The sequence below is a fragment of the Hoplias malabaricus genome, chromosome 8 (genome assembly GCF_029633855.1).
Source record: "Hoplias malabaricus isolate fHopMal1 chromosome 8, fHopMal1.hap1, whole genome shotgun sequence".
In the NCBI taxonomy this organism is placed as follows: Eukaryota; Metazoa; Chordata; class Actinopteri; order Characiformes; family Erythrinidae; genus Hoplias; species Hoplias malabaricus.
In genome coordinates, this window is record NC_089807.1 from 26,676,973 (window position 1) to 26,698,726 (window position 21,754).

Consider the following 21,754-nt stretch of genomic DNA (forward strand, 5'->3'; position numbering starts at 1 on the left):
TTTTCTGTGGGTGCAATGGCTTTATTTTTAAAATCATTCTTTGGTCACAGTTTTGGTTTAAGAACAGTCTTGCGTGGGTCCTTTTTTGTCTTCCCCCTTCCCCCAAAAGTTTTTCATGCTGGGTTTTTATGCTGGTGTGTGTTTTTTTTTTTTTTTCCCCTCCCCCCTCCCCCCCCCCTCCTCACTTATTTTCACCTGACACACTCTCACTTTTTTTTTCCTCTTTTCCATTGCAACTACACCCCCCCCACACACTTTATCTTTTTTTCTATCATCACATCCTCTATATTCTTTCCTTTCTCCTCCCCTTCGCTCTGCAGAGCCTCCAACCAAATATGAAATCTCTAAGCCCACTGTGTGCTCTGTGCACCCGGGAGACCTGCTGCGTCTCAGCTGCCCGCTGCCAGAGGCGGCTGCCATCGTCTGGACCAAAGATGGCTCGTCACTGGGCCAAGACAACCGCACGCTCATAGAGCGAGAGTGGCTGCAGATCCGCGACGCTACCCCGCGGGACTCAGGCTTGTACACGTGCAGTGCCACAGGCGTCAAACACAGCGAAACAGCCTGCTTCATCGTGAATGTCACAGGTGAGATGCGGCCAGGAAGTTGTGGAGGAGCTGTTGAGGACAGTGCTGGTCTGTTTTTGACGTCTTGGTGGTTCCTAATTTTAGGGAAATCGGAAGTCAGATTTGGGAGGAAGTCCATGCCTGAAACTCCCACCTCCTAATTAACCTCCATTTTTTTTTTCTCCGTGACCCCATTACACATCCCTTTACTGTCCCATCATTTTCCTGTTCCTCCGGATTTTTAAACCTTTCTCATGGTTCTTTAGTAAGAGAAACTATAACCTTCTCATGTGTTCTTAAGCTTTAAGCTGTGCATTTAATGCATGGTCTGTACTCTCATGATTTCTTTTTAAATGCATGCACTAATTTTCAGATCTTCAGTATCATTTAATATCATCCAAGCATCATCAAGGGTTTGTGTTTGAGAGCATCGTAGCCTCTGCTGGATTGTGGGAGCTTTGTAGTGTTCAGCCCTATGTGGCAATATTAGCATTAGCACGATTGTTTCTCATCCTTGGTAGTTTTTTTTTGTGTGTGTTTTGACACAATGTAGGCTTTATTTCTGGACCTTTGGTTTTTTTTTTTTTTTTTGCTTCTTTTCTTCCCATGTTAGAAAAACGTTAAATGTTTACAGACCATGCATACAGTTGATTTAATTTGTGATAGCTCTGTGTGTTTTATATTAGGAAAGAGTCAAAAGGTATGATACCAACTACAAACCCATATGCAGATCGACATTTTTTATATACATGTCTAACAATAATAAGAGATTTCATCTGTAAACTTAAGCATGAGGCGAATGTTAACATTACCACTGAACAAGAATACAGCAGCAAGTTATATCTTAAGTTCATTTTTAGTCATCTTTAGTAATTCAATTAAACTTTATTAAAATATATGGTGTTTACCATGCAGTGATGGAAGGTCAAAGCTGAGTGTTTAGCTTTCCAAAACAAGAAAACATTAGTGGACTGAATGATCACGGGATTAGGAGCACTTACACTGTAGATAAAATCATTGTCAACTTTATCATCTCCACTGACTTCACTCAACTTTTATAGTTCCATAGTTACAGACTGTAGTCAACATGCTTCTCTGTGTATTTTTCAAATCACCATTTCACTCTGCAATGACACTGACATGGCAGTGTTCGTGTGTGTTGTGCTGGTATGAGCGAATCAGACACAGCAGTGCTGCTAGAGTTACACTGTCCGCTTACTGTCCACTCTGTTAGACACACCTATCTCATTGGTCCACCTTGTAGATGTAAAGTCAGCAACAGTAGCTCATCTATTGCTGCGCATTTTGATTTGGTCATCCTTTAGTCCATAAATAGTGAACAAAGGACACTGTTGGCTGGTTATTTTTTGTTGGTGCACTACTCTCAGTCCAGCAGTGAAACTGGGGTCTTTTAAAAGCTCTATGCTGTGTCTGATCCACAGTGCAACACACACTGACACATCAACACCATGTCAGTGTCACTGCAGCACAGAGAATGATCCACCGTCCAAATCATACCTGCTCTGTGGTAGTTCTGACCATTTAAAGAACAGGGTAAAATGGGGATAAGAAAATATGAAGAAAAAGAGATGGACTATAGTCTGTAATTGTAGAATTACAAAGTGATTCTCTATGGTCAGTGGAGCTGATTAAATGGACAGTGAGTGTAGATTCAATGTAGGTGTTCCTAATCCAGTGATCGTTCAATGTACATTGCAACACCATGAGTTTGTGACTAGTGATCATCCTCTCAGAAATGCCATAACACTGGCTTGAATGAAACCTAATTTTTTACATTCTTTAATTTTTTTTTCTTTGGTATTAGTAGCAATAGTTAGTGCATGATTTGTAGAGGCGTGGAGATGAGATTTAAAGCAACAGGAAGGTTACAGTGTTCCTGGTGCTTTCTGCAGATGCCATCTCGTCTGGTGACGATGAGGACGACGCGGAGCGGTCAGACGATGTCGGGGCAGACGGCGAACAGATGCGTGAGTATCCGAGAACCAGGGCAGAATGGTCAACCTCTGGATGGCCTTTGGTGTGCTGGTCTGAAAACACCCAAGACTGTTTTTGAATTGCTCTGTCCACTTGTATTAACATGATCTGCTCAGACCAAAGTCAGCGGGTTTGTTCCTTGATTAGCTCAGAGAAGGATCTTTTCTTTGCTGAGCGTGAGATATATACTCCGTTAAAAGTCACACATACAAGGTTTCTAAGTGATTCTTTCCGGTCTCCAGATTTCTTGGCTTGTGTTTGAAGTACCTCTCTGGTTATTTTCAGCAAGTTAGCTTGTGTGGTCTTTGTCCTTCGTTGTTGTCAGTTGTTCTGCCTCAGAGCTGAAGTCTGGTGAGAGAGAAGCATGGTTACAAGAGTTGTTTGTCAGGACTTGTCACCGAACTCTTCAAGCTTGTATTATAACTCTGTGAAACTAAAGCACAGACACATTCCTTGCATTCTTCTGCACACTCTTTTCCCTATTTTTTTTTTCTCGCACTCTCAGGTAGCAGGCCCATGAGGAGCTCGTCAGCCAGCTTCATCCATTATGGAAACCACCCATCTGGTCTGTGTTATTTACCTGAAAGGAGATGTGTTTTGAATTGGGCTTGGCTGAAAGTGTGGGGAAGGGAGGGGAGAAAGAGGCAAAGTGGATTGATTCTTGGGCCGTCTAGTAGGGAAAAGAAAGCGAGAGGGGATTACAAGCTTTCAAATCTTTCTACATTCCTCCTCATGCGTCAAGCCTTTAATTTTTTTTCACAGTGCAGTTTAATAATTTTGAAATGTTTCAAATCTTAATCTAAGCAATACCAAGCACAGAGAAGGTTTTGATTGGGATATGTCCAGAACAGCAAAATCTGTTCTGGCACTTTGGCAAGATTGGCTACTACCAACTATTCAAAACTGACTATTAAAAAACTTTAATATTCAAGGTGGTGGAAGAAAAGAGGAGCCCAGCCTTAAGTTCTTTAATTAGCATGCTCTGGTTTGGATCAGGACCAGTACTTGTCTCTGTGTGCAGCAGAGTTTTGGCCTTTGGCCGAGGATGAAGGGTTGGGGGGCACTTTAGGCAAGGGGGGTTAGCAGTGTTTAGCATTGTGCTAGGGGCGGTTTTGGGCTCAGTGGGTTGGATTTGAGCCAAGCTGAACTAAGAACTCTTTGATATTACTTTGCAGAGAGGGCCTCTGCAACAGTCTGAAAACAGCATCCTTCTGCTCCTCACAAATATGTTTCATTGTGTCTGGTTTAAGCAAGTATATTTTAGAGTAGTGTCTTGGGCTGCTTTTGAGATTCTTTAAAGGTCTGATTCTTGAAGAACATTGGAAATGCAGCTCAATATGTTATTGATAAGATTTAAATAAATAAAAAAAATTCTTTTTTATTTATATTAATATTTATTTGTCAGCTGGGATTTGTACACAGCTTGGTAAATGGGGGAAAATTAACCAAGTAGATGTGGGTGATATTGCCATAAAATAATATCGTGATTTTTCAGGGTATTATGGCAATAATGAAATTCTTGGCGATATGAATAAAACACTGAAAAAAAATCTTATTAGTTTCGAAAACACACCAATAGTAATATAACGTTTTTGTTGCAAAAATTTTATCAAATAAGATATTTTTACACAATACCAAGGCTATTTTTTAAAAAGAAACATCTCCATATGACTGAAATATGACTGAAGTCACTCCCCCTTTTTTTTTTTTTTTTTTTTTTTTTTTTTTTTTTTTTTTTTTGGAGCAAACTCCTCCACCTCAGAGACACTTTTCACCGTACTTCACAATGTCTAAGTCACTCATGTAAAGAATGTAGGCCATATTATAGGCAACTGTATGATGTCATTATGTAAACAAGTCAGAATATCAATATTATCTTGATATTGATTTTTTTAAATTTTGTTTTTAAAAATTATGACGATATTATCACAAACAATACAGTATGGCACAGCACTATAACCAAGGCTCTTTGTCCGAAAAATGGCATTTGGATGGTGAAGAGACATCAGAATGTTGAAAAGCATGAAAAAAGATGAAATGTTGCTCTATTTCTACTTTATAGGTGGGCAATATTGACTTATTTTTGCTGTTACAGACTATTTAAGTTGGAACTGACTCCAAGTTCTGGAGACCGCTAACTTTATAAAATAAACACAGACCGAACGCTCTACAAAGCTAAACAGCTTGAGTTATAAATGAGTTTTTGTGGTAATTCACTGAGTAAAAACTTAAACTTCAGCCACATACAACCAACTGTCGGTTTCTCACTCAAACATACTGTTCCACCTTAAAAGATGGAGAGCTTCTGAATAAACATAAACAAGGGAGGAGATTGTTAAGCTGAGAATTTTGAGAATGGTAGTTCTCAAGAATCGTTGACTTTGTCTTTAACATATGCAAGAGTGAAAAAACTGCTTATTTCTGACCAACGATTACAGAACAACACCACCACTGGAGCCATAATAACATTAAACTGTGTAGAATTTTAGAGGACTATATTTGTTATTGCATTTGAAGAAAACATAACTAAATAATGTTATTATATATAATATAATGCATACTATTTAATAGATATAAGTAGAGATTAAGAGGTTTGACTGAAAGCCACTGTTCTATGACGCAGGATGGGCATTCACACTCATCCTGGGATTTAGGAGGTCATTTGCTTTGAAGTCTGGCATGTCCGGACAGGGGGCATGGAAACATGGCCCCACCACCCTTCCTGTCCGAGGGTCATCCTACTCGTCATCTCTCGCCATGAAGCGAGAGGCAAACCTTTAAAAAGTCTTGAGAAACTAAGCTGATAGAAAGATTCCAGGTGTCCTGTTGGTCTGTCAGGTCAGGAAGGTCAACAGGAGAGAAAGAGAAAAAAGAAAGAGAAAGAAAGAAGAAAAGGAAAGAGAGAGTTCTTGCATAGGACCAGACCCACAGGAAAGAGATAACGAATGCTATTAAGTGTGCAGAAGACAGAAAAACCGTTAGAGACTGAATGGAGGCCACAGAATGGGCTAAGACCAACTGGCATTCCATCAGTCTAAAAGGAAGACCTCTGTTTACATGAGTGGTATCAAGTTGTGGCATGCTAGAAATCTTCCTGTTATCATCCATATATGGAGGAATGTTGTATTGAGGTCATACCAGCTGAAAGAAGCATGATATACATATTTAATCTCCCAGTATAATTATTTAGTTATCAGTTTTATAATTTATTTTTTTTTCCTCTCCTCTCTCTCCTTGTGGATCACTGCCAAACATCTCTTGACCTTCTCTTGTCAGTGTTATGTGATGAGTGTTTTCCCTTAAATGAAAAGAACTACCACTCCTTTTTTTTTTGGAGACAATATCATGTCATCAGAGGGAAACAATGTTGTAGAATTTTAAAGTAGAGAAGAGTGAGAATATAGTCAGTGAGGAAAAAAAAGCTTTGTTCCAGCATCATATTTCAAATGAATATATATTTCCCAGAAAGGAATTTGGATACAGATTTTCATCAAAACCACACGGCCTTCCAGAGCATTGCTCCTTCTGCTCCCAGTTAGTCCTAGCTAGCCATCTCATGGTTCAACACTCAATTTTTGCCCCAAGTGCCGTCTTCTGAATAGCAGCAAGATGCCTAGCAAGATGATGGCGAAACACTGAGCTTAATTTAAAAAGAGAGGGGGGGAGAAAAAAGAAATTTTGGAAAAATGCTCCAGTTTTTCTTGGCAAGAATCTTTTCTTTCACTCCAGCCCACATGAGTATGATTTTTATTTGATTTTTTTTTTGTTTAAACTTCTTCCATCTTTTTCTGTAGCAAGTATGTTTTTATTTAAGCCGTTCTGTGTGAATTGCTGGGTTATGTGAGCCAGACTGGCCTTTTTGTTAAGCTTCTCTGGGAGTGTGAATAACGGTGATGATTTGAGTCCTCGGTCATACCTTCCTGCTCCTTTCCTTTAGATTTACTTGTACGAAATATCTAAAAGAAGTGCATCGTGTTGTGTTTTTTGTGTGTGTGTGCTGGCTGACACATTACTCAGTGGTTCTGATGCCAAGTATAGGTGCTGTACTTAGGAATACAAAAGCAAACAAACAAATAAACACCATAATAACAGTGGGTATGGAAACTTGACTTTAAAACAAGCATTTAGCAAATATTATTTGATAATATATAAAGATTATGCTGAAATTGTCACTCACGATATTCAGAACGTTTCGACATTAAGCTTCACACATAATAAAATACCAAATTGCCAAGCTGAGTGAAGCATGCTCCCTGCATTTTGCTGCCATGGTTATCAATTATGTGTTATTTTACAAACAAAGGCTTAAGCCTAAGAAGAATACTACAGTTCAGAAAGATCGGGTTGTAATTTGGAAAAAGAAAACTTTTTTTTTTTTAGTTTGAAACATGAGTCTTGCCCTTTACACTACATGCATATATAATATATAAAAAATCTTTTTTTTTTTTTTTTTTTTGGTTAAGAGCAGTGTCCACAAATAACCAATGACTCCTTTTTTGCCTGCAGGGGCCCCACGATGGACCATGCCAGACAAGATGGAGAAAAAGCTACATGCCGTCCCAGCAGCCAACACTGTGAAGTTTCGTTGTGCTGCGGCTGGGAATCCTACACCTACAATGCACTGGCTGAAAAACGGCAGACCGTTCCGACAGGAGGACCGCATGGGTGGCTATAAGGTAAGAGAGCCAGGCTTGTTCAATCAGCTGTGCTTCTCAGGAGACTATGACCACTTCACTTGACTTGACAAGTCGGTATCAGGAGCGTAAGACATGAAATATAAACATTGCTAATATCTGTTTACTCCAGCAAAATCACAGTTCATTAAAATACTTCAACATTTTTCTGAAATAGTTCTTGTTTTTGGCATGAACAAATAACTAGGGAAAACTGGGGAAAAACCCTATACTGACCATTTGATAACGTTTAATATCTAACTGGATTTGGGCTTTGTTGGCCAATGTACCTTGCCCTGTGGCTGTTTACACTTTCTGATGCAAAGTTTGAGTTCACTGAGGGCTCTCCTGCTTCATATTCTATCCTAGCAACTAAATATCAGGGATAATAATGTAACATGGCTGGAAATTATTTACAGGAGCTTTCTTAACATGTGAGCCTAGTTTCAGTGCATTTACATGTACACCATTCGGAAAGTATATATTTTTCACAACATCTGAAGCTATATGATGTCCAAAATCCCCGCTAGTAGCCTGGGAATGAAGCACTCTTTAGTTTGTTTGTGTTCTGGTGATGTATCAGACTCTTGAAGGGTTGTCCCATTTTGTAGGGGAAAATTTGAATCACTACACTTTGACACCCAAAAGTAAGGTGTAGGGGTAAAAATAAGTAATGGGCTTCACATAAAATGTCTTATAAACCATGAGTTCCTTGTGAATGTTTTACTGAGCTTCTGATCAGTAGTTTAAACTTTGGCCCTAATAACCAGGAGATTGCTGGTTTGATCACCAGTGATACCTCAGTGATAGTGGTAGTTGGCTTCATGTGTCTCGGAGGAAGCATGTGCTTGCCTTCACCTCCTAGGTCTACTTTGCAAAAGACTTTGATATTTAACTGGTGACTTTAATTTTTTAAAATAAAACATTGCTTTATTTTTGATGTTTGGGAGAAGTGTATATGAGAGATTGTAGCACTGAAACGTAAGTAGAAGAGACATAGTGAAGGATGCAGTTTGGATTCAGAGTGTGGCCTACAGTCACGAGAGTTGAATTCCTAAGGTGGGGGCGAGAGCATGCTTACTCGTTCTCTGAGCCTGTTGACTCGGTGTTGTTTTTCCCATGATGCTCTGGCTGGAAAGCTCACCTCACTGGCAGGCACTCCTCCCTTTTCCCTTGTGTCCTCTGTTGTAATGCATGGTGTAGTGCCAGCTCCCACTGACTACTAGAGCACTACCAGTAGTTCCCCAACCATGATTGTCAGGTATTATCCGCTGTTGTTTTCATGGACTATTATGGTTTTAAAAGGAGTAGAGATGAGTCATAAACCATAAAGTGTGCCCGAACATTATATCGTTGAAAAAGGTGGAAAAGATTTAGATTGATTCAGATTTGAAAGAGATTTCTGACAAAACAATCCATGTGCCAACTGCAATAAAGCCACACGTTGTGCAGTCTTGCCCTAAACACTGAAACAGCATTTTGGAGGTTTTAGACAATGAAGAGCCCTGAAAACACTTAAATGCATGAACCGAGATGAGGATATTGTTCTATTCCTGCTCCATAGGTTGGTAATATTGACTTGTTTTTTTGGCTGTTGGAGCTGACTCTACTTTCATGCAGTTAGTAACCTCCGGAATTTAAAGAGACCTGAAGTGCTACAAAACAACTCAACAAATGAATTTCTGTTGTAATTCAAACTTCAAATAAAACTGCAGCCGCATGCAAACAAGTGTATTTTCCCCTCAAACGGACCATTCCACCTTAGAAAGACGCTGAGCTTCTAAATGTAAACAAACCAGAGAGAACTGCAGTTTCCCACAATCATAGGCATTTTTTTATTCTAAATCCTTTCGTAGCAGAAAGGGAATCAACAGAATATAAATGGGTAAAAACAGTTTGAATTAAGTTCTTATTTTAATAAAGAGTGAATACTTCTAGAACATTGAGCATTGTGTTTTTGTTCTACAGGTCCGACTCCAGCACTGGACTCTTATCATGGAAAGTGTGGTACCCTCTGATAAAGGCAACTACACCTGTATAGTAGAGAATAAATATGGCTCCATCAACCACACCTACACTCTGGACGTCGTCGGTGAGTGTGTGTGTGTGTGTGTGTGTGTGTGTGTGTGTGTGTGTGTGTGTGTGTGTGTGTGTGTGTGTGTGTGTGTGTGTGTGTGTGTGTGTGTGTGTGTGTGTGTTCCTCTTTCTCACAAGTTTATTATACAGGTGCACAGTTCTGGGCTGGAGTGTTTGGGTCAGACAGGTGCAGGTAGACTGCAGGTCTGTTGAGAGAATGCTGTTACATGGTGCCAGCTTTTTATAAATGGAATTTAAAGCAAACTGAACCTATAAGGGGTGACAGGTGTATGTTGTTCTAACTGTTTCTGTGTACATTTTGAGACAGGACTGTGGAAAGTACCCTAACAGTTGAACAAACTTCCCAGATTGGGCAGAGAAAATACCCTTGCAAAGTATTTAGCCCCACAAATCGAGGGAGTGGTCATTCCATATCCACAGGACCTGTTTAGGGATCCAATGCAGCTAAATTCATTTTTAATTTTTTCAACTGGTGGTGGTTAGCCACAATTCTAGAAGTGTAATCATGCAATGTAATTTGCAGTTAGCAATATTAGCAGTAGTCTAGAAACACATCCAAGTGACTCATGGTCACCAGCTTAAGCATAGAAGACCTAATATTAAACAAGGTCCTGGAAAGTGTTGGGTATGCCAGAGGTCTGTCTAGTGTGCTTTCAATGACCTACAAAATGACTTGTATAGAGCCGTATCCCTAGCAGTGCCATGGATAAGCCCTCAGGCTCTGGCATACACATGAGACACATAAATGCTCCCTATTCATCCCCATGTGGTAGGATAAGTAAAAGCAGCATTTTAAATTGCAACTCTGCTGTTTTACTGCACAACAATAAAGTTTGTGGCCACCTTCACTATGTCTTCCTAGCATAGAGAGATGGAGGGAAGATTATATAGAGAAACATGTTAGGAGATGTATAAGGCCACAAAACAGCCTATTGTATATCATCCATTGTTGAATTGCTTGTTTTTAATCCATGTCAGATCCCAGGAAAAACACAGAGATTTTGTTGAACACTCAAGGGTTTGTTGCCAAGAATGAAGGAGAAAATGTAGCAATGTAGAGAGAAAGTGATTGAGTCTGTTCAGTGGAATTTGAGTCCTAGTGACCCTCTAGACAATGATGTAAGAGCAAGCAGTGCTGGCCTCAGCTAACTGACACATCAAAGGGGGACTAGGTCCAAAGTTCTGCAGTTCTTCAGAGCCTGTTAGCCTAGCCTAATTATTCCTGTTTATAGTGGCTTCTTGCCAAACCTGACCCTATAAAATCCTATGGTAGATGATCTCCAATAAGATTTCCCACCATTTGTATGAGTATTTGTGTGTGTGTTAAATCCAAATAAAGTTTTGAAATGCATTTGTGATTAGCCATGACATCACCACCTCCTTGATCCTATAGTCATCAGCCCCATACAGACATACGTGGTTGGTGTTTTAATGTCTATTGTGTTAGTACAAGAGGATCAGACACAGCAACTCACTGTCTAATTACACTAGCTACTGACTGTCTAATCTACCTCATTGGTCCACCTTGTAAAGATATAAAGTCAGAGACAGTAGCTTTTCTGTTGCTGCCCATTTTGTGTTGGTCATCTTTTAGTCTTTCGTCAGTGGTCAAAGGACAGTTTTGGCTGGATATTATATTTTTTGTTGGTGGACTGTTCTCACTCTAGCAGTGACACTGAGGGGTATATAAACTCCAGCAGCACTGCTGTGTCTGATTCACTCATACCAGTATAACACACAATAACCCACCACCGATATGTCAGTGTCACTGCAGCGCTGAGAATCGTACCTGCTCTGTGTGGATCCCAAAGAACCAGGTGAAAAGAAGTAAATAAATATGCAGAGCACCATATGGACTACACGGTATAATTGTAGAACTATAAAGTGCCCCTCTATGGTCAGTGGAGCTGTGAGTGCAGAAACAGTGAAGCGTAATGGAGATTATTTTACAAATGATCTGTATCTCCAGGTGGGGGTTTAAGATGTTCATCTATGACTCTCTAAAACCTTTATTTATAAAATAATAGTTTGATGAAATCTAATTTGCATTGTTACATTGCAATTTTTACATGAAATCTACCCCCCCCCCCAATTTTCTATGTAAAGTTTATGATGGATTAAGTCAACTGTGAATTTATTCTGACAGACTAACCTCTAGTAATTAAGCCTTCCTTAGTGCCTCATTGAACACAGTGTATGAATGCAGCATACTCTGTGCCAATTTTGGTGCCATTTACTTGCCCACTCTGCCTCCCTTATTCTCTCCCTCGATAGTGACTCCGACCCTGATCTAACCCTATTTGAGCCAAGTCAGTGGGTTACCAAGAGTTCAACAATTTCGCTTGGGGGATGCTGGAGTGGCCTGAAAACCCTTGGCTAATGACATAATTGATAGATTGCGATCTCTGGATGATGCGGGTGAATGACTGCTGGACAAAACATCCCAGTGGTGGCCATTTTGCTCAACTTTTAGGAAGCCTGGCTTGAAATGGACAGGTTTTATGGTGCCTGTTTATATAAATTTAAAAATAAATTTTTGTTTTATGGAAAACTGCCTGGCTATTGTTGACATACAATTTTTGATATTGAAGGAAGATTTATTTATTTATTTTTATTGATTTCTGTGGTCAGTGGGGAAGAACCGTAACTGTTCAAATCTACTTTGTTATAAAGCTCAATTTGGAATTATGGCGCTACATGGACAGTGATTTCTTTAAGAAGATGTATATTTGCCTTTATCAGTGATGTTTTGACACATACATATAGATTTATGTAGGTTTTATTTTATTTGGTGTCTGTCTCAGCAGGTGTCATAGCCCTCTTGAACTTAGTTTGACTGTGTCTAATGATGCTTTTCCACTTCATGGTACCTATTCAACCCAATGCTAAAGTAAAATATACCAGCGACCAGGTCCCCTAAAGCATGTAGAGCTGAGCTGAATACAGTATTTACCATACAGTGGAAAAGTGCCAAAAGTGTGGGTGTGTTTTGGTGAACTCCCAGTGTTCTGCCTGACTGCTCATTGGACAATGTTATACGGAGAAATATAGCACCCCTAACTCATTGTTTCTTATACCTATTTGTGTTTTCAGGTTGCATATTTGTCTCTTATACCCATTAAAGTCAGCTATTTCCTTGGTAAATAAAGATCTCAGATTTCTATTTTTTTTGCGCCTTGGGTGGAGTATCAAATTGCATACTTGCACACAGGCTGAATCCAAACAAAAGAGTTTCTCTAGTTATTTTATTTCCTTTATATATTCAAGGATGTAATTAGTGTATGGGAGAGAGTGTTTTGTAGGGCAGAGAAGGAAAGATTTGTGAGATTGATAGATAGATATAAAGGAGAGATGAAAAACACCAGAACACTCTACATGAGGAGATACACAAACCATTATAAAATAGATGGTTTGTACAGATCAGATAGACTTTCTGTGAATAGAAAGCTTGGAAATGTAGAGAGTACAAAACACTAACAACTGAAGGGAACATTTTACTGGGCCCCCACATTATCCCCCCCCCCCTCTTTTTTCACTCATTTTTCTTTTCACTCCCCATCTGTTGAGCACCCTTTAGTCTTTCTCTTCTCTGACCCCATCCCCCTCTTTTTACTCTCTCCTTTCTTGCACCCTTTCATTGTACCTTTTCTTTAGTCTCCACTGGTCCCTCACAATGCTCAATCCTATTACCCCCTCAATGCACACACCATCAGTAAACCTCCACTATCTCCGTAATGAAGTCTTTGAGCGCCCTGGTTTTTCTGGTTAATTAATAATTTAGAAAGGAAAAAAATAACTAAATCGGGATAAGTGACAGGGTCATAGGCCCATAGTAGGTATTTTGGCTAACCACAACATTCTAAGATGTTTTAAACATTAAATAAGAAAGCACTTACAGTACCTAGTGCATATATCTAGTTAGTGCAAGAGCTAACAGAACACATCAACAGAACTACATTTTAAAATTAGTTTTTATTTCATGCAAAAATGTGGAGCGTTCTTAAGATCACTGTGATAGTAACAATCAACAGCTTAGGACATTGATCTAACTTCCTTGTGGCTGCTGATTGACTAGCCCAAGAACACAAACTCTGCAGCAGTGCTGTTCTTTTCCCTTTCCTCCTTAGGTGCAGGTTTTTGTTTTGCTCTTATCGGTGCAGATAAGGTCCCAGACTCTTTTGTTTTGTGTGAAGAATCTTAACAGTACGCTGATAGCAGTACAGGGGTGGTGCCAGGAGGTGCTTGGAGTAGTGGAATATTCACACGTACTCAGACTGGCTTTCTACAGGTGTGCCTCACACCTACATTCAGAGTTGATTGGTTTAAATGATTAGGATTAAGAGCACTGAGATGTATAACTGCAGTTAATGCAGTAGTAAAATACATTCACACAGCATGTAAATGTGGCCCTAATTAGATGTTTGTTCGCATGTGACACAAATGTGTTATATGTGTGGCTGTGTGAACAGCAAACATCAAATTGAATCTGCCTTATTTTTTTCAATATAATTTGGGCCACTTTAAAATGTGGCATTGAAATCTGAACCATATCCGATCTGTACTGGCACTGCGACTCTGTCTGAATGGCCAGATTGGAATTCAAGTGACTTTTACATCACTCCATGATGTAAGATGTAAGTTATGTTTATAAAAGTCTTGCTTTGCAATTTCTATGTGACACTAAAACCTAAATCTAAAAACTGTTGACTAATGCATAATGCTTCTTTTTCCTTGCTTCTGTTAGAGCGCTCTCCTCACCGACCCATCCTCCAGGCTGGCCTCCCTGCAAACGCAACTGTACATGTGGGGGAGGATGCTCGCTTTGTCTGTAAAGTCTACAGTGATGCCCAACCTCACATCCAGTGGCTGCATCATATCATCAAGAATGGCAGTCGTTATGGTCCTGATGGACTTCCCCATGTCCGTGTGCTAAAGGTAAGAGCCATACAGTCTGATTTTGTGATATGTCAAAGGTATTGCATCTATATAGATTTTAAATATTTTGTGAGTGATATCTTTGGGAGAAATCCATTCTTATTTTGTGAGTTGGTGGCGGAAACCTTATTTTCTTTTTCTTTTTTTTTTCTCCTATTAAACACTGAACTGGATTAGGAACACCTACCTTGTATCTACACTCAGCTGCACTGACCATACAGGAGCTCTTTGTAGTTCTACAATTACAGATCGTAATCCACCTGTTTCTCTGCATACTTCCATATCCACACTTTTCACCCTGCTCTTCAATGGCTAGGAGCCCCACAGGGCTTTAAAATCGCCAGCAGACTCCAGTGTCTGATACAGTCATACTGGCACAACACACACTGCAGCGCTGAGATTGATCCTGTGCGGGTCCTGACAATTGAAGAGTAGGGTGAAAGGGGGATAATAAAGCATGCAGAGAAACAGATGGACTACAGTCTGCAAATGTAGAACTACAAAGTGCTCCTGTATGGTCAGTAGAGCAAATAAAATGGACAGTAAGATAGATACATAATGTAGATACAAGATGTGTGTTCCTAATCCAGTGATTGATCAGTGTACATAAACAGTAATGTTAACAGGCTGCCATATGTGTTTCTTTGCCCCTGTGCTGCGGCTACGTTGGGCTGTCGTGGTGCCCTATAGCGTTCAGGCATAAACAGCACAGACGTGGAAGTGCTCACACTCCACAACGTTTCTCTGGAAGATGCTGGTGAATACATGTGCCAAGTCTCCAATTACCTTGGGCAGGTCAACCAGTCAGGTTGGCTGACTGTCCTACCAGGTAAAAAAAAAAAAAAAAGAAAATTATCGGCGATCTTTGACCCTTGACAACCCCTTTTTTCTGGTGTTTTGGGTTGATGGTCTTTTTTTTCCCCTTGTCTGATCGTGGTGATCCTGGGACTTTTCCTGGAGTATTGTGTGGGTTTTTTTTTTTTATTTTGTATTTTTTATTTTTTTTGTCTCATCTCAATTCTTCCTGGGGGTTATCTCAATTGTCCTCTTACAAGCCATGGAAACAAGATTCCCTATGCCCTCTTTTCCTAAGTTTTTGTAAGTTCTCATTTATCTTTATTCTTGTCCATTTATTCGTTTTCACACATCCAGCCATCTCTTTCTCAGTCATATCCTACTTTTATTTCCTTCATTCTTTCCTGTTCATCCCTCACAGACTGAGGATATTGCCTTGTTCTCCATGGCTCCCCTTGTTGGGTGTGTTTGCATGTTCTGCAATGGTCTGGTGGACTCAACCCAGTGGATGTGAAGGCGCCTTATATATTTTTGGGGCGCCTTCCTCCCTTTACTTTTGTCTTTGCCGTAGGGTTCCTTTTTTTTTTTTTTCTTGTGGTGTGTCCTTTTTCGTATACAGTAGTCTTCTCCTATGAAGGGATCATCTACCATTTGTGAAATGTGTAGATGAGGTTAACAACAAGATCTGTCTCGCAAATTGTCTCTCCTCTTGGTATTTTGGGTCTCATTCATTTCTTTCCTTCTCTTTGCTTATTTCTCCTTCTCTCCACCGTCTGCTCTTCTCCACTCCCCTTCTTTTGAAATCCTTGCTCGTTTCCCTTCTTCCTTGGTCGCTCCTTTGGTTTTTCCTGCCTCTTTGCTGTCCCTATCTCAGACGGCAGGCGTAAACACCACGGACAAAGAGATTGAGGTCCTCTACCTGTCCAACATCACTTTCGAGGATGCGGGTGAATATACGTGCTTGGCGGGTAACTCTATTGGGATCTCCTATCACTCTGCTTGGTTGACGGTTCTTCCAGGTATACATTCCTCTATTTCTGCAGCTCCACTCATTTTTCTTCACACCATTTGAAGTGTTTGTTCAGGCCACAAATTGAAACTGAGAGAATGGGAGACTTTTTCATAGTGGAACTGTACGATATTTGCTGTTATCTAACAGCTGATACTACAGTTAAAAAAACTTAATTTAGGAGTGTGTGTTGTGCTAGAAGCATTTGATTTGGCTGTTTTGGAATGCATCTAGGAGGTTTTAAAATGACGTGCTCCTCATTAATGTTCGGGCATCTTTATTCAGCTTGAGACTCCCGCTCTCTCTTTGTATGTTTCTACATCGCCTCTTACTAACTGCATGCTTCATCAGTATGTCCTTGTCCACTGCTATATTCAGTGGCTCTTTGCGTAGGCTCTGATGATTGCTCTCCCTTTATCAGGAAAATACAATTTTTTTTTTATCTTGTACTTTCTCAATGATCAGAGCCACTTCCTCAATGCATCACTTTGTGTTGTGTTAAAAATGTATTTGGGTATCAAAAATATATTTATTTATATTTATATGTGTTAATTATTTTTGAAAAATACTGATCAAATAAATATTTAAATATGCTATAATATACAAGTGAATGCATATGCATCATTCACATGCTCATAATTTAAAAGCATATCCAAGACCTTTTTTTTTCTTCTTCTTTTCTTTTCTTTCTTCAAGAAGCTTCTCTAGTGGCAGGAAGTCTTCTGTACTCAGAGACTTTAATTTTGTAGATGGTGTATAAGTTTTGTATAAATGTGTAGGTACAGCAAAAGTTTTGTGCAGTGTTTTCCCATGTTGGCCTGGCCAATAGCATTTGATTCTACTTTCCTCCACTTGTCCACTCCTTTCTCTGGTGCATGTAGCAGCACCTACCATCCTTATAGCAACTGCATGCTTTAAGAGGAAGGAACTGCGTATATAGAGCTAGTGATACGTGTCCTGATGTGCGCCTTGATCTGTGTTGTGAATTGTTTTCCATAACTTCTACACCTAACTTTTGACCAGCCGACTGCAAGACCGTATATTCTCTCATATTGTCTAGTGCAGAGTTCCTCAATGTGATTCTATACTGCCTTGGTATCTGCCTTTCACTTTAATTGACTTCTTTATCTCCACTTCAGCCGAGTCAGGCCCATTTGAACCTGACTATCCTCCAGACTATGTGGAGATCGCTATCTACTGCATAGGCGTCTTCCTCATTGCCTGCATGGTGGTGATCGTGGTTGTTTGCAGAATGAGGACCTCCACAAAGAAGCCTGACTTTGGGGGGCAGCCTGCAGTGCATAAACTTACCAAACAGATCCCACTGCGCCGCCAGGTAACAGAAAGTAGATAAAGAGTTCCAGAACCCCTAATACACACCAGAGACTGACACACTCACATGCACAAACAAGAAAGCATTGTTTTATTGTTTTCATTTTAAGTTTTTTCAATGCACATAACACAAACCATTAAGCAAGCACTGTTGATTAAAAATTACATCTCATAATTGGCTTAAAAGTAGCATGTATAGAGTGTCTTTTGTCATAAAATTACACATTAACTGTCATTTTATAACTATTATTTTTAGTATAGCAGTGAAAAATCTATTAAATATGAAGATACGTTTTCGGTCATATGACAGTATTGCTGCTGTCTTTTGTATTTTTTGTATCTGACTGATGCTTCATTTGACATTGTGAGAAATGTGAACAAATGAAACATCATTAGGCTCTCTTCCTGAAGGCTTGTGAAGGTAAGTTCTGCTGTGTAGAACATTTCCAGATGTTAACTGCAAATCTACAAAGAGCTCGTGTCCTACATTGTAATTGTCAGGATTTATTTAATTTTTTTAAGCTAAAGTTATGCAATCTCCCTTTTAGCTTCATTCTTCATTACAAGTCCTGCATATTTAGGGAAATTATGGGATGCACATTTAAATAGAGTCTTTAAAGCTGGAGTAGGTGTTGTTGAAGGAACCTGTGTGTAATCCACCTGAATAACCCTGCCCCATGCATTCCGCCATGGTTCCAGAGCCTTTCCTCTAAAACATTAACATGCACACAGCTTAAAAAGTCACACAGAGAAGTCACACGTCTTCAAAAACCATCCACTGGCTTCATCCAGGATTTTTATTTTTTATTTTTATTTTTTTCTTGGAAAGCCTACACCCTCCACCCTTTTTTTTTTTTTTTTTTTCCTCTGTGTGTCTTTTCAAGTGAGAGTCTTTACACTTGCACACAGTGTGAGTGTTATGGGCCAGGGTGAAGTAGCAGACAGACAGGTAAGCAATCCAGTTATTTAGCTTGGTCTGAATAAAAGGATTGGATGTAGTTTTTAATGGCCTATATAGGAAACATTTTTATTGATGTTGTCAGAGCATTAGAGTCACAGATTTCTATCGGATGTAAAGCGTATGTCAGAAAATATAACAAAAACAGATTTTAAGACTTTAAAATGACCAACTCCAGCTTTATTAGAAGCAGTAAAAATCAGATAGCTTAACCTGTCTTTTGCAAGTGTGCTAAGGTTTGTGTCTGTCAAATAAAATTATAATGGTATTTGCTTAAACACACAAACACACTTAGTTGGGGGTTCAGTGTGCTTCATATTTCCTGAAAGCGCAGGTGATCAGCCATCTCTTTTTCTCCATGCAGGTGTCAGCTGACTCCAGCTCCTCTATGAGCTCTAGCACCCCACTTGTACGCATCACAACCCGCCGAAGCTCTGACCATGACCAGATCATTCCAGAGTATGACCTGCCCGAGGATCCGCGCTGGGAATTCTCCAGAGATAAGTGAGTTCTCTCAGAGCAGTGGTCAAAGCCATTAGACCGGAAGTTTTCAAAATACAGTTCCACATCTGACTATGCTCCTGGTATCTTTGCCCTGCTATCTTTAGGAATGCAATAAAATAAAATTTAAATTTTGTTTGTCTCACTACAGTACTAAACAAACTAAGCTTTACCCAGCTTTATGCAAGAAGACTAAGCAGTCAGTGTCTAAAGAATCATTTCAAAATAAATTTGCAGTAATGTGCAGTTAATTGTTCAGGATAAGCTCAACTTGCATTTATTATCACACCATTTATTACTGAGATTTCTTAAAAAGTATTCCTTGCTTGGCTAAGATATGTCCGCAAGTTTTCAGACAGCCTTTATTATTAGAAACTACACAATGTTTATGGACACAAACATTTCTCCTGACATTAAGGGTACAAATATGGAGATTCCACATTGCTGAATTGGACTATATGAATAATCGTTCATAAAATCATTCTATATTTCAGAGGCAAACACACAAAAGGTGATGTAAGTGTGTCCTATTTTCCTGGTGGCGAGAACTTGCAAGTGTAACTTCACATTAGTTAGCTTTGCCCTTCTGCCAAGTCTTTGTTTAGCAAGGCTATGGGGAAAAAATCTTGACAACTAAAGGAAGGTTTTGTCACTGCACACGACTATTAATAAGGTAATCAATAAGGTATATATATATGTATATGTGTGTGTGTGTATGGCTCCCATTTGGAGGACACTTTTACTTCAAGCTAAAGGAAACAATATTCTATATAAAGTTGAACTTTCTTTTTCTGAGAAATGTAATGGCAGTTTTGGAGACGATTTGCAAGTGAGCTATCGCGAAATGTTGACACTCTCTCTACTTTATTTTGATCTATTACCTGCAAAATTGATATAATTGCATTATATGAAATTGTTTCATTTGCTGCACTCTGCATCTTGCCACTGCATGCCTCATTGGCTCATCTTCCTGCCAGACGCATGCCTCCAAGGAGCAGAAAGCTGTGGAATGTTAACTTTTGCGGTTGGCGTGGAGGAAAAACATAACATTGATTATCTGTGGTGGGCTCGGCTAGACAGAGGCGGCCTTTGAGAGGCAGGGGCCGGCGGGCGCTCACAGCACAGAAGGCGAATTGTGTTACCACAGTGACGAGCTGGCCCCAGGCCCTAGTGTTGGTGTCAATGTTTACACAGTCCGGGGAGTAGAGGGCCGGGCCAGCCCTTGTCAATCAAATCTCAACTTACAGGCACACTGAGTGGGCCAGGGGTTGTAAAGTCACAGTCCCCATGAAATATGTTTTTGTGTGTTAGGTAGTCCTTTAAGTTTCTTTAAATACCAAAAAATGTTAACAAAGCTAGAGACTGATTTACAGATTTGTATTGATTGGCTGCTTGTGTCCATTAGACTTTTTTGTCTTGGTAAAGGAATGCAGTGTAGCTTTGAGCAGCCTGCTCCGAAAGATCCTCCAAATCCCAAAAGGCATATTATTGTACACCCCTGAGAGCAGTAACTCTATATCCCACCTGACACTCTCTTTGCTGCCCCTGTGGCTAATGTCAAATGTAAGCTTTGCCACGGGTGCCAAAGGGCACCTTCTTAACACCTCAGAATTGGGTAAATACTGCAGTGAGAGAACACAATGGCTAAACACACACATGCGCGCGCACACACACATTTATCGAAACTGTTTTATCTTGCTTATAATCAGCAGGACTCTGGCAGCTCCAGCATCATGTCACACATTTTATTTGAATTGGATAGTACGACAGAGCTAGACAGCCTCTGACTCAATGCCCTTTTATTGACTAATCATTCAAACTTGTCATTCACTGCAGCTCAAATGCAAAAGGTTGTTGTAAAGAAATTAATCATTCAGGCTGCATCATGAGAGGAACTATAAGGAGCTTCCAATAAATGTTGTTGCCTGATTCCTTTGCAGACTGACATTGGGCAAGCCATTGGGTGAAGGTTGTTTCGGCCAAGTGGTGATGGCAGAGGCACTAGGCATCGACAAGGACAAACCCAAAGAGGCTGTGACTGTAGCAGTCAAGATGCTGAAAGGTAAATGATGCTGATGGAACATTTTTTTTTCATAATTTTTAAAGATCTGAATAAATTATATTGTTCATCATAGGCTCACATGACAGGATGTGTTTATTTGTGCTACTGAAACACAGCTGAGCTGTCTGCACTTACAAATCTAATCTCTTCATATTGGATTTGAGATTGGATTGCACCTCACTGTGTTTGTCTTTCTCCGACCGTAAACAGCTACAAAATGTGCAAATCTCACGTGGTACATTCATGATATGTTATTGAGTTGAATGTGCAGAATCTTGTCATTTCAGGGTATAAGTTTGATCATGTTATTGACAACTATGAGACACACATTGAATCTGAATCATTGGGTTAGAAAGATTGGACCTGAACAAACATTCAGAAATAATCAGTGAGTCTTGGAATGTGAAAAAAGTTATAATATGCCAGTACTCCCCCTTTTCTCTAATTTTGTTTTAGATTTCTTATACTTTTAAGAAAAGAAATAATAGATAACAATTGCAGTTCAAATTAGTTAAAATAATCCTGACGAATACAGTATTGTTTAAAGGGATTAGGCATGTAAATTATTATTTAACATAATTTATATTCTCAATAAGCATAGAGCTTGTATAAACTTATATATCATTATATAAAAGCCACCCAAAAAAAGTAGCAGATGAGTGCACTACTGTGAAGAACAAAGTTTGTTTCCAAATGTTCTCCTTGATCATATGAATTTGTTCAGTCAACAGCACATTTGATTTAACATAACGGACTATTTATTGACAAGGTATTGAATGATAGACTCAGATAATACTGGACTGCCATGAGGAGATGTTTGGAAAGGTTTAA

General features: G+C 39.5%; 1 protein-coding gene across 4 annotated transcripts in view; it reads left to right on the forward strand.

Moving 5' to 3' along the window:
• fgfr2 (fibroblast growth factor receptor 2) overlaps positions 1-21,754 on the forward strand; it is a 52,805-nt gene that overhangs the window by 14,783 nt on the left and 16,268 nt on the right. Inside the window, exons 3-11 of one of the 4 annotated variants that reach the window (XM_066679985.1) lie at positions 321-587; positions 2,480-2,554; positions 7,068-7,237; positions 9,203-9,326; positions 14,076-14,266; positions 14,957-15,095; positions 17,210-17,406; positions 18,725-18,864; positions 20,802-20,923. In XM_066679985.1, the coding sequence (XP_066536082.1) occupies positions 321-587; positions 2,480-2,554; positions 7,068-7,237; positions 9,203-9,326; positions 14,076-14,266; positions 14,957-15,095; positions 17,210-17,406; positions 18,725-18,864; positions 20,802-20,923 (1,425 nt within the window). Of the gene's footprint in view, positions 1-320; positions 588-2,479; positions 2,555-7,067; positions 7,238-9,202; positions 9,327-14,075; positions 14,267-14,956; positions 15,096-15,935; positions 16,081-17,209; positions 17,407-18,724; positions 18,865-20,801; positions 20,924-21,754 lie in introns of all 4 variants that reach the window. The other 3 variants (XM_066679982.1, XM_066679986.1, XM_066679987.1) reach the window with 3 other exon arrangements.